The 12,138-nt window shown below is 58.8% G+C and overlaps 2 protein-coding genes across 2 annotated transcripts; one reads left to right on the top strand and one right to left on the bottom strand.

The window, feature by feature from the left end:
* Window positions 1–11: 11 nt before the first annotated feature.
* Window positions 12–4,243, bottom strand: TP53I13 (tumor protein p53 inducible protein 13). Its single transcript, XM_052657212.1, has 7 exons — window positions 4,114–4,243; window positions 3,863–3,934; window positions 3,594–3,635; window positions 1,427–1,555; window positions 1,084–1,287; window positions 418–973; window positions 12–340 (listed from the first exon to the last, which is right to left on the bottom strand). Exons 1-7 carry the CDS (start codon window positions 4,183–4,185, stop codon window positions 228–230), a joined length of 1,188 nt encoding a protein of 395 aa, XP_052513172.1. The 5' UTR covers window positions 4,186–4,243; the 3' UTR covers window positions 12–227.
* Window positions 4,244–6,233: 1,990 nt separating this feature from the next.
* On the top strand, window positions 6,234–10,053 carry ABHD15 (abhydrolase domain containing 15). Its single transcript, XM_052658834.1, has 2 exons — window positions 6,234–7,114; window positions 9,528–10,053. The coding sequence occupies exons 1-2, from the start codon at window positions 6,234–6,236 to the stop codon at window positions 10,051–10,053; spliced, it is 1,407 nt and encodes a 468-aa protein (XP_052514794.1).
* Window positions 10,054–12,138: the final 2,085 nt, after the last annotated feature.

Raw genomic sequence — 12,138 nt, 5'->3', positions numbered from 1 at the left:
CAGTTTTTGCAACGGAGGCTTGAAACTGCTCCTTTCTCTCGCCTCCCTCTCCCCCACCCCATTCCCCCCAGCAAACCACACACAGGATCAGCCCATCTGCCGCGCTTGGGCGTGACTGCTCCCTCGGGCCGCCAGGGGGCGGCCCTGCGCGCGGGCCACGTGGCGGAGGTTGCGGCCTCCGGTGGGGGGAGGAGCCGGACCTGCCCCAGCGGCAGGGCTGGTGCAGGTCACTCGGAGCTGTCCCCGTCCGGGCCGCTGTCCGGCGTGGGCGGGAGGAGGGGTCTCCGGCGGGAGCGCTTGACCCGGCGAGGGGGTATCAGCAGCCTCCGTTTCAGCACAGCTATGGGCAGGAAGGGGAGCGGTCAAGGGCCGGGAAGAGCCCCGGGGGCGGGGCTGGGGGTGAGGGCCACATCTCACCAGCCACGGTGTCCCGGCTGTCCACCGTGGGCTCCCAGTAGATGCTCTCCCCGCGTCTGAAGTTTCGGTGCAGCCGAGTGCAGAGCGTGGCCAGCGTGAGCAGCACCAACAGGAAAGTCAGGGCCATGGCCGCCCACGCGGCCTCCTCCGTGCGCGGGGTGGGGCCGCGGGCGGCCCTCGGTGGCGCTGCTGCCCGAGGGGCCGGGGAAGCCTGACCCAGACAGGCACAGCCTCCAGGGCTGTTCTGCCCTTTGGGCAGCTGAGCCTCCAGCCTGGAGCTGACATTGCTTCCTGGTCCCCCTAGCAGCAGTGGGCCGGTGGGCACAGACCCGGCATTATCGCCTTCTCCCTGAGGTCCCAACATGGGCTGTTTGGCCTCCAAGCTCCCTGGGGAAACAGAGGGGACCCTCGGAGCTGAGGGGGTGGGCTGGAGACCAAGGGCAGCCCGCAGCCCACGTCTCCTGGCACCACTAGGAAAGAGCTGCCCATGTCCGCTAGATGCCACCTCCACGCCGGGTGGCCGCCAGCTCCGCAGAGTAAAGGCCAAAGCCGGGGCCTAAGAGGAGAAGAGACAGCAGTCACCGCCTCCCTGCCCAGATAACCCAATGGCACCACCACTCTGAGCCAGCAACCCCATGAGCACCATGCCTGGCCAGCACCCCTCACCTGCACACACCCTCGACGACAGCACAGCCTCCCTCTGCCCAGCGTGGGCACCAAGGAAGGGGGCCCAGGAACAGTGTCAGGACGGAACCCAGCTTTCTCTCTCCTCTGCTTCCGCTGCTGCCTCCTCTTCAGCCAGTGGGCAGCCCGGACCGGCTCCACCCACGCCATCTCCAGCGCTAAGCCCCATGCTGCCAGTACGAGGGGCTACGAAAGGAGAAGGGGACTGTTATAGCTAAGTCGAAGCTGAGGAGCAAGCAAGCAGAGGCCCTGAATTCCCCCTGCCCTGCCCAAGGCACTGCAGCCTCCACTGATACCAGACAATCACCTTTCAGCAAGCACTTACCCGATCCTGGGTGAGGCTGGAGTCAGGGGCCAGTGAGGGCTGGGCCACACAAGTGTGGGCCAGAAGGGCAAGCTGGAGTTTCAGCCAGGGGTGGGCACAGGGGTGGTAGAGGAAGCTGATGTTCTCAGCCTGCAGGAAAGGCATGGAGACATCAAGCCGGGCCCAGGTCCCTCCTGAGAGTTCCAAGTTCTCCCATCCTGGGGAGTCAACTTCAAGGGACTCCCAGGATGACCAGATGACCTTCCCACCTTCTGGGCTTAGGAAAGGATCAAGAGCCCTGGATACTGGCGTGCATGCCCTCTTGTCTCTGAGCATTCCTTTCATCCCTCCTCTCCAAGCAGTGCCACCCCTCAAAGGTCACAGCTTCCACGACAACATGCGTGGTTAACCCTGCCAGACTCAGACCACTCTCTTTAGCTATGTTCCTCTGCACCTGGCTCTACAGGTCCCCACCTGGGCTGTAACCACCCCCCCAGAGAGAGACCGGGTCTTCTATGTATTGACCCGTCAATATATATTCAGTCTCCCCAAAGTATCCGAATACAGGGCACACAGGCAGCAGGTGCACAATCTCAGGATGGAAACACTTCAATTATGAATCATTCTTTGATTGAGCTGACCTGATGCTCGGCATTTGTGCCGGAGGCTGTAGGAGATGCCAAAAGAGAACTCCTGGGCTCCGCTTGCAGGGAATACAAAGGAAACTCAGGGAAACAGGACTAATGCAAATGAACGAGCAAACTAATAAAGCTCAAAGTGATTAGCAGTTAAATTGTAAGAGACAATTTCAAGCATTACATGAATTTGGAGAAGGTGATGAATAAATAAGGGCTAATGTGCTCAGGCAAGGTCTCAAGGGAGAGCTGACTCCTGCCCTGGGCCTTGAAGAAGGGTGGGGATGGATGGCAGGAGGGCAGGGAGCTGACCCCCTTCAAGTCAGGTCAGGCCAGGTATAGAGGGGAAGGAGCCTCGCACTCATGGGTGGTGAGCAGATCAACACAACTGAAGGGGAACCAAAGCTGTGGATAGGTTAGACAAGGCTTACTGAACCAGGTAGAGCCAGAAAAACCAGATAGGGGGGTGGGGCCACGATAAGGTGGGAAATGAGGAGCCACTGGTTTCTGAACAGTTTGCAATGAAAAGGGCTGTTTGGGGAAAGGAAACGGATAGGCGGCATGAGCTCTGCTGGCCTGGAGATATTACAAGGATCAAAAATAGGTATTTCAAAAGGAAAACCAAAGGGACAGAGAAGCTATCCAACCACTGGCAGTGAAACACGCAGGCACACAAGGTGAACCCAAGGTCTGGTCGGTAACCTGAAGTACACACACTCCTTGTTGTTGTTTAGTTGTTAAGTCGTGCCTGACTCTTTTTGACCCCATGGACGATAGCCCACCAGACTCCTCTGTCCGTGGGATTTCCCACGCAAGAATACTGGAGTGGGTTGCCATTTCCTTCCCCAGGGGATCTTCCCAGCCCCAGGGATAGAACCCACGTCTCCTGCATTGCAGGCGGGTTCTTTACCGCTAAGCCACCAGGGAAGCCCATTACACACTCACACTCCTGACAGCTTCCTGTTTCCCAAAGTGCTATCCCACACAATTTGTTTACTCCTCATGGGGACCATGTGTGCTCAGTTGTGACCACCCTGGGCTGTAGCCTGCCAGGCTCCTCTGTTCATGGAATTTTCCAGGGAAGAAAACTGGAGTGGGTTACCATTTCCTACTCCAGGGGATCTTCCTGACCCAGGGATTGAACTCACATCTCTTGTGTATCCTGCATTGACAGGTGGATTCTTTACCACCAGTGCCACCTGGGAAGCCCATAATAACCACTAAGAACCTCTCTCACAGAAAAGCAGGGTCCAGAGAAGTCAGCGGACTTCCAAAGTCACACAGCAGAACCAGAGCACAGGTTGTTTCCTCCTAGGACTCTCAACCCCCTTGCAGCCTCCTGCCCACACAGCCAGCTACTCAACAGCATTCCTGACACCTCACCTCGCTGCAGAAGACAGAGGCCTAAGCTCACTGTCCTGGGACTAAGAGCACTGTTTCCTCCTGGAATGGGGAGCGGTGAGGAACGGAGCTAGTGAGCAGAAGAGATGGAGCCTGCAAGGAGTTGGCTGTTTCCAGCACAGACCCCGAGGATGCCTCCTGCTTTAACTCACCTGCTGTGGCCGCATCCGTGAGTAGGTCACTCTTGGTGACACCTGTACCAGGGAGACAAGAGAACTGAGAGGCCCCAGGGGACTCCGCTGGGGAGGTGGGGATGGGACACGACAGCAGGCCCGTGCTGTCATGTTGGGATGGTGACGCTGGTGACGAGGGCCCGAGGAACAAGGTGCTCAGAGGATGGCTGTGGAGGGCACCGCGAGGCCAGGGCGGGACTGAGCTACCCTTTCACGCTCCTCTCTCCCACCGCCCTCCAGGCTCCCACCTGTGGGGGCAGAGGCCACAGGCCCTCGGGACAACGGGCTCCCGCCTCCTCCGCCGCCGGTTCAGCCACCACCTGTGGGTTCAAGGCGCAGAAGAGCTGGGTCGTTTGGCCTCGGAGAGGGCTCTGCCGTCTCCCTCCCAGGCCCAGCACTCCAAGGGAGAACTCCGGGTCCCCCTCTCGGCACGCCCCTCCTTCTGGCAAAGCACTTGGAGACCCCGGGCCGAAGGCTTCTCGGCAGCGGGTCGCCTTACCTCACGGGGACTCAGGAGTCCTGCCAGGGCGGCCAGGAGCAACAGCTGGGGCGGCGGCGGAGGAGGCGCCATCCCAGCCCGCCCCAGGCCGGCCGGCCGCCCGCCCAGCCAACAAGGGTACGCTCGCCGCCTGGGCCTGCCCCCGCGCACCCACGCCACTCGCGTGCCCACGTAGACCCCGGGCTCGCGCGCGCGGGTCTGGCCCGATCCCAGACCGCGCGCCTTGACTCCCCGGGCTCGCGCGCCCCGGGCCTCGCCCCGCCCCGGGCCTCGCCCCGCCCGGGCCTCGCCCCGCCCGGGCCTCGCCCCGCCCCCGCGGCTCCGGGCGGCTCTGCTGGCTCCCCGCCCCGCCCCTGGGCCCGCCCACAGCCCGGGCCGCGCGCGCACGCGTCCTCCTGCCCAAGCCGGACAAGTCATCTGGAAGCGGGTCCTCAGCGCACCGCGCAGCGAGACAGCCGGGACCACCTCCCTCACCCCGAAACTGGTCCCAGCGGGTCTCCGCGGCCTGCAGGGCGCAGCTGCAGCTCCTGGGTGGGATCGCGGAGCGGGAAGGAGGGCGGGAAGTGGGACTCCTGTGAACTAGGTGGCCCAGGAGAGGAGACGCGTCCGCTCCTTCGGCAAACCCGCTTCAGATTCATCATTATGACTGCCTCTGGAAGAGGGGCAGAATCCTGAAATACAAGCTGCGGAAAGGAGAGGGTCCCCACTGCTCCCCTCGCAAATAGCGCCCGGACCCGGAGGAGTCTCAGAGGGTCTCGGGCCTCCACGCTCCCCAGGCCCTGAAGTCCCGGGAAGTTGCAGCCGGGCTGGGGGCTGCTTTGTTGTCCATGTCTGCCTCCGCTTTCGTGATAAGCCCAACCGCGACCCGCCGGTGCCCGAGGAGACTTTGGCCACCTCGCGAGGTGGAGTCACAGGCCTCGCCCCCAGCAGGGCGCTCGGCCCGTTGTGCCGCCCAATCCCCGGAGCCCATCTCCTTGGCCCAGCTCGAGATTTTGAGGGAAGACGGGAAAGTAGGTGGAGGGTGAGAGCTGTACTGTCCAGCCTGAAACTTTGAAATCGAACAAGAGCGCCTCCCACATCCACCGCCCCTGCCCCCGTGACTTGCAAGGGGTATTTCTTAACCGCCCCCCGCGCTCCAGAGATTGAGCTGACGAAGGGACTCAATCGATCCCCCGCCGCAGCCCGCTTGCGGGGTGACAGGCACCCCCCTCCAAGGGCACCCGAATGCATCTTTCTCTCCGGCTCAGGGGCTGTTTCTTTTGGTGAAGTCCTTCCTGGGGAGCGGTGTTGAGGGTTCCCTCTCCCTGCAGCCAGGATCCAGGGCAACTCCATGCTCGTGGGGGCGTCGGCAGGGCGCTCTAATGCAGGCAAAGGAACGAGAGGTCCCTGGCCCTCTGGGCTCCCGATGCAAGCCCGCGGTCGGGGCGGAACGCCTGCCCTGGCCCTCGCTGGCCCTGAGCCGGACCCTCTCCCGGCAGGAGTTATTGCGCAGTTGCGGGTGCCGGCGGGGCGGAGACAGACACCGAGGTCGGAAAGGACCGCCGGTCCGGGTGACCGAGGTGCGGGTGATGGTTCCCGCTGCAGCCGCGCCGCGCCGCCCCGCGGGAGCCCGGGGTCCGCGCCAGGAGCTGCGGTTCATTCGCTTCTCCCTTTTGCTGCTTCTCGGCAGCGGCCCCTGAGGGCGCAGTGACGCAGGGGCTCCCCGGGAGCCACACACCACGCGGGGCGGAGGGGTGGAGGCAGAGGATCCTGAGGCTCCCCCCGTCTCCCCCCACTCCGCCGCCCACACTCCGCTCCTCGGCTCGCCTTCCCCACTCCCTTCCGCCTCGCCGGCGCGTCCTCGCTGCCTCTCCGTGGCCTCCGCTCCTTTCACCCTCTGCTCCTGCCTGTCGCAATCGCTGTACAAAGGGCCGGGGGGCGGGTGAGGGGAGCCGGGCGCGAACTGGCTGCCTCTGCGGGGCCACGGCCAATCCCGAGTGCACCCTCTCCCTGCTCCACGGGAGGGCCCTGGGCGGCCGCCGCGACCGGGCGGAGCCGCGGGCAGAGCCGCGGGCAGAGCGGGGAGCAAGCCGAGGGGCGTCCCCGCCGCGACCGCCCGCCGGGGGCTCTCCGGCCTCGCCATGCCACCGTGGGGCGCCGCCCTAGCCCTGCTTCTGGCTGCGCTCGCCCTGCTCTGCCTGCTCGCCCTGCGGCTGCGGCGGCCCGGCAGGCGCGCCGTCGGAGCGAGGACCCTGCCAGGGGCGCGGAGAGAAGATCACGGGGAGGAGGTGGACGGCGGAGGCCCCGCGGGTCAGTTCAGCGACGGGCGAGAGCCGCTGCCCGGAGGCTGCAGGCTCATCTGTAAGCCGTCGGCGCTGGCCCAGTGCCTGCTGCGCGCTCTGCGACGCTCGGCCGCGCTGGAGCCGGGCCCGCGCCCCTGGCTGTCCGGGCCCCACCTGCAGACCCTCTGCCACTTCGTGCTGCCGGTGGGGCCGGGGTCCGAGCTGGCCCGGGAGTACCTGCAGTTGGCAGATGATGGGCTGGTGGCCCTGGACTGGGTGGTGGGACCTGTCGCCCGGGGCCGCCGGGCCACCAACGCCGGGGGCCTCCCGGCGGTACTGCTGGTGATCCCCAATGCCTGGGGGCGCCTCACCCGCAACGTGCTCGGCCTCTGCCTGCTGGCCCTGGAGCGCGGCTACTACCCGGTGATCTTCCACCGGCGCGGCCACCATGGCTGCCCACTGGTCAGCCCCCGGCTGCAGCCCTTTGGGGACCCGTCCGACCTCAAAGAGGCCATCACTTACATCCGCTTCCGACACCCCGCGGCCCCGCTGTTCGCGGTGAGCGAGGGCTCGGGCTCGGCGCTGCTGCTGTCCTACCTGGGCGAGTGTGGCTCCTCCAGCTACGTGACCGGAGCCGCCTGCATCTCGCCCGTGCTACGCTGCCGCGAGTGGTTTGAGGCCGGCCTGCCCTGGCCCTACGAGCGGGGCTTTCTGCTTCACCAGAAGGTCGCCCTCAGCAGGTGGGTATTGGGGGCCGCAGACGCGGTGGGTAGGGGTTTGGGGCTGGCTGGGAAACAGCTCTGCCTGGTACTGAATCAAACAGGTGTAGAGCAATTTGGGCAGAGTTCACACACAGTTTCTGAAGCGTCCAAACCCTCTAGTCTAGGCAGAATCAGAGAAGCAAATTTAAAAGCCACGGACCGACTGAGTCAGCATCATTAGCTGGAGCAGGAACTCCAACCCAGGGGGCCCCCTGGCCTCACCTCAGCTGCACTTAGTCCTAGCAACCTGAGCGCCTGATGCTGCGTATTGCCTAGTCAAATCAGCAAAGAGGGCTCTGGAAGCAATTGTGACTGACTCTCCAGAATGTTTCCTTATAGTCTCTGAGCCTGGAGGTGACAGGGATCAGAAATTTTGTGGTTATTTGATTTATTGAAATTCCTGAGACCTGACAAGTGTTTTGCATATTCCTAGGTATGTACTCAATATTTAATGCAAAAATTTTAAGAATGTTTAAACATATTTCTTTAAATCTCCAAAAAGAAAAGAATCTACCACCAGGGTGACAGGGAGACTCTTCCAATGAAAAGGCCTGGGTGACAGTCCCACAGCAAATAACCAGGCCTCGGCTTACACTGTTGCTTTCCTAGGAGATGAAGGGGTTAGCTAAGTTGCTGGAAATTCAGGATTTGAACCCAAATGGGTCTGACCCCACATCCCAGGTCTTTCTGCCCCACCACAGTGTTGCCATCATGTCTAGCTAATCCCTATGAGCCTCACTTTCCTCTTCAGTTAAAGGGAGTTACTAATAACCACCTCACAAGGTGGCATGAAGTAAGATAACCAAAGGGGCCTGGCACCAATACATGGTGGCAATTGTGATTTCTCTTTCTTTCCTTGCTCCATTTTGCCTCCCAAACCCTGAGCTCAACAACAGCCCACATGCTACCATGGCAACCCAAAGCCACTGGAACAGTCCAGGGGCAAAGTGCTCTCACATGGCCTAATTTTCAGTTTCCTTCCACAAATGACCACCATCAGTGCTGCTGACCCCAGGTACCAGCTGGAGGATACAGTGAGGGAAGTGAAGAGAAAAGCTGGGCCTTTAGGAACTGCCCTGCCCATGGAATTTGGGGATTGCCCACTTGGGGCAAGCCTCTTTGACTGTTTGCAGGAGGCACCTATCCAAATTCAGCTGGCTAAGGCTGAATTAACCCAAACTAAGTACTGAACTGCCCATCCTGGCCTCCTGTTCAGGGTGCCAGGCTCTCCCCAGGGAGGTGGAAACAGCAAATATATCCCTCTTTCCCAGAGCAGTTGCTCTCAGGCTCCCAATTGGGAACTCACCTCATAAATTAATTATTACACTCCCAGTTACTTCCTCCGCCACTCAGCCCTCTCTAGAAATACTTGCCCCACTGATCAAGGTCACACTCATTTGTCATCATCTGGACAGCATATTATGTTTTAAAAAAACAACCAAACTGGGCTTCCCTGGTGGCTCAGTGGTAAAGAATCTGCCTGCCAATGCAAGAGACATGGATTTGATCTCTGGTCCCGGAAGATCCCACATGCCGTGGAACAGCTAAGCCAGTTACACCACAACTACTGAGCCTATGCTTTAGAGCCCAGGAGCCGCAACCACTGAGCCCACGCAGGGAGAGCCCAAGCTCCACAACAAGAGCAGCCCCCGCAATGAGAACCTCGTGCGCTGCAACTAGGCTCGCCCCAACTAGAAAAAAGGCCGTGCAGCAACAAAGACCCAGCACAGCTAAAAATAAAGAAATATTTTTTAAAAAGCAAGCAAACTAATACAACTTGAAGTAAAATGTTAATGATGGGGGTGTCACATGCTGGTTTGGATAGTCTGAGCCAGTGGGTTCTAAGAGGGGTACAGGAGGTGACAGTTTGTAGCAAGCTCCCTACAGGGGTCAGAAGTTGAGGTCAGGAGGACAGAGGTCACAGCTGTAAAGTCAAATGCTGCCCCAGGACTGGGGAGGTGATGCCATGAATGACCATCCTCGCAGAAACTGTAATACAGGAAGGAGGGCAGAAATACCCTGATTGTTGCTATGCCAGCACATGTCATCAGACCTCCTCATTTGACCTTCTCCTTTGAGAAGCCAGCTAGCTGCATTTTATGTGAATTATCCTGACTTTATTATTTTTGGCCACGCCATGTGGCTTACAGTACCTTAGTTCCCTGACTAGGAATCAAACCAGGCCCACGGCAGTTTTAAGCACCCGACTGCCAGGGAATTCCCAAATCTCCTGGTTTCAAATGATGGCAACAATGTGGAAGTTTTTAAACACACTATATGGCCAAAGAAAGCCTCCGTGGTCAGACACTGGCCTGTGGGCAGCCATTCTGTAACAGGTGCTGTCAATTTATTTTCTCTTTCCTTCCTTCCTCCTTCAACTTCTTGCTGCCAGGTACGCCACGGCCCTGGAGGACACAGTGGATACCCGCAAACTGTTCAGGAGCCGCTCCCTGCGGGAGTTTGAGGAGACCCTCTTCTGCCACACCAAGAGCTTCCCCATCAGCTGGGACACCTACTGGGACCACAACGACCCCCTCCGGGATGTGGATGAGGCAGCGGTACCTGTGCTGTGCGTCTGCAGTGCCGACGACCCCGTGTGCGGGCCCCCAAACCACGTTCTGCCAACTGAACTCTTTCACAGCAACCCCTACTTCTTCCTTCTGCTCAGCCGCCACGGGGGCCACTGCGGCTTCCTGCGCCAGGAGCCCTTGCCCGCCTGGAGCCATGAGGTCACCTTGGAGTACTTCCGGGCTTTGACCGACTTCTTCCGGACGGAAGAGAGGATGAAAGGGCTCAGCAGGCGCCGAGCTTCCTTCCTAGCGGGCCGGCGTCGTTGGGCAACCCTGCCGAAGCGGGAGGTCTCCCCCTCTTCCAGTCTGGAGGAGATCTTTAGCTGGAAGAGATCCTATACGCGGTGAGACCTGACCTGAGAAGCCCCTAGCCCCTCAAGGAAGAAGAGAACTGCGCATGGCTGAGTCCTTACCAGGCAATGAGGACGGAACGTGGCCAGGCCGCTGCAGCCCTTTGCCCCTGGTCCAGCCCCTCTCTTAAACTGGTCCGTGGAAAGAGATGGAACCCCCCCCCCCCCCCCCGGAAGCTGGCGTTCACTGGCCCCTGAGGAGAACTCCTGCTCAGACCCTGCTCTGCACATGCCAACTCATCCTGGTTCAGCAGCGGGGCATTGCCTATCACTGTCCCCTGTCATTGACTTCATAAGCCAAAGAATAGCACCATTTAAGTCCCTGGACTTTAGGGAAAATACTCGCTCACTAGCAATGACACAGAGAAGATGAGTTTTTGTGAGCCATTGGGTAGGTCTGCCCTACAGGTTCTCAAGCTGGAGCCACTTGAGGTAGTGGGGACAGACAGGATGTTTGTGTCTTGGTCCCACTTCCCTCGTTTCTTTTTTTCTGCGGCTGTGGCTCTCCGCTGACTTCACGTGGTGACAGTTGTGGAAGCGGCTCACAGAGCCCTGTGGCTGTGTCAGTGAAAAAGGCCCGGAGGCGGTTAGTGCTGTGCTGAGACTGGGTTGGGGAGGCCAACAAGGCGGAGAACGTGAACACCTGCGTCTGGAACACTAAGGTCCAGCGTTTGGATGAGTTCTGCAAGTCTTGATTGGGAGTGGGGGGCTGATCTGGGGCTTCAGCCTAGGACCTCAAGACTCACTGGGGAGATTCCAGGGGTGATTAAGAATAGGAGATCCTCACAGGGTGTGCTTGACCATGGCTCAAGGAGCCAGGCTTTCAAACATTTTAGGTGCTCCTTCCAGTACCATTTTGGGGGATTACTCCAGAGAGCTCTAGCGAGAGGTGTTTTTCTCTAGAGATGTGAGCTTTCTCTAAGTGGTAAAAGTATAAACCTCATATCTTAGGTGGGTTTTTTTGGTTAGTTGCCCTCTTTTCTGACACTGTTGCTAGCCTTTCCCTCTTCAGAGCCTAGAGAGACATCTGGTACCAGAGAAAACAGAAGTTCCAAGAGATTGACTGGAGCTGACTCAGTGATTTATGAATATTTCACATTATCACGCCTTTTCTGCTCAGTTATTCAAAAGACTATCTATCCATGTAGATGAAGAAAAAGCTTCCCCCTGGATCTGGCCACGTACTGACTGATAAGCTTGGTGTTTTGAGGACTAATGCTGAAGATTAGAGTAAAATAAGGTATTGTATGGAGTGACCCACACAACTTGGTTTGGATTAAGCCATTAAGCAATACGGTAGGACATCCAGTCCGTCCCCTCCCCCGCAAAAAGGAAAGCTTTGCCCAGAAGTCTTAATTGGTCATCAAGAAAGCACATGTTTCTACAAGAGGCTCCATCCTGGCCTCACAAACAGGAAAGCAGTTTTAAGGAGGAGAGATGTTTACCATGTCCTAAGGCTTGGGATCGGAGAAGGCAATGGCACCCCACTCCAGTACTCTTGCCTGGAAAATCCCATGGATGGAGGAGCCTGGTAGGCTGCAGTCCATGGGATCTCAAAGAGTTGGACACGACTGAGTGACTTCACTTTCACTTTTCACTTTGATGCATTGGAGAAGGAAATGGCAACCCACTCCAGTGTTCTTGCCTGGAGAATCCCAGGGACGGGGGAGCCTGGTGGGCTGCTGTCTATGGGGTCGCACAGAGTCAGACACGACTGAAGCGACTTAGCAGCAGCAGCAAGGCTTGGTATGAGGAATTCCTAGGGCCATGATTTTAGGTTTGGATAATCTTCGCCCATTCTTGTTCTTCTAGATCAAATAAGAAGAAACTCTATAAACTAAGAATCTGAACTGGAAGGCAGACAACAGTCAATTGTCTAAGGCACATTATCCTGTCAGGAAAAGATCCCCCCCCTCCTTCCCCACTGCTTCTTCCTCTTCCTCCACGTTCCTCAGCTAACATTCTCTCACTATTTCTGAGCAGGAGAAATAATAAGGAAGTGAAGTGAAGTGAAGTCGCTCAGTCGTGTCTGACTCTTTGCGACCCTATGGACTGTAGCCTACCAGGCTCCTCTGTCCATGGG

This window comes from Budorcas taxicolor, chromosome 19, assembly GCF_023091745.1.
Source record: "Budorcas taxicolor isolate Tak-1 chromosome 19, Takin1.1, whole genome shotgun sequence".
NCBI lineage: Eukaryota > Metazoa > Chordata > Mammalia > Artiodactyla > Bovidae > Budorcas > Budorcas taxicolor.
Note: the sequence above shows the minus strand (reverse complement) of the source record. Positions and strands in the feature narration are given on the sequence as shown.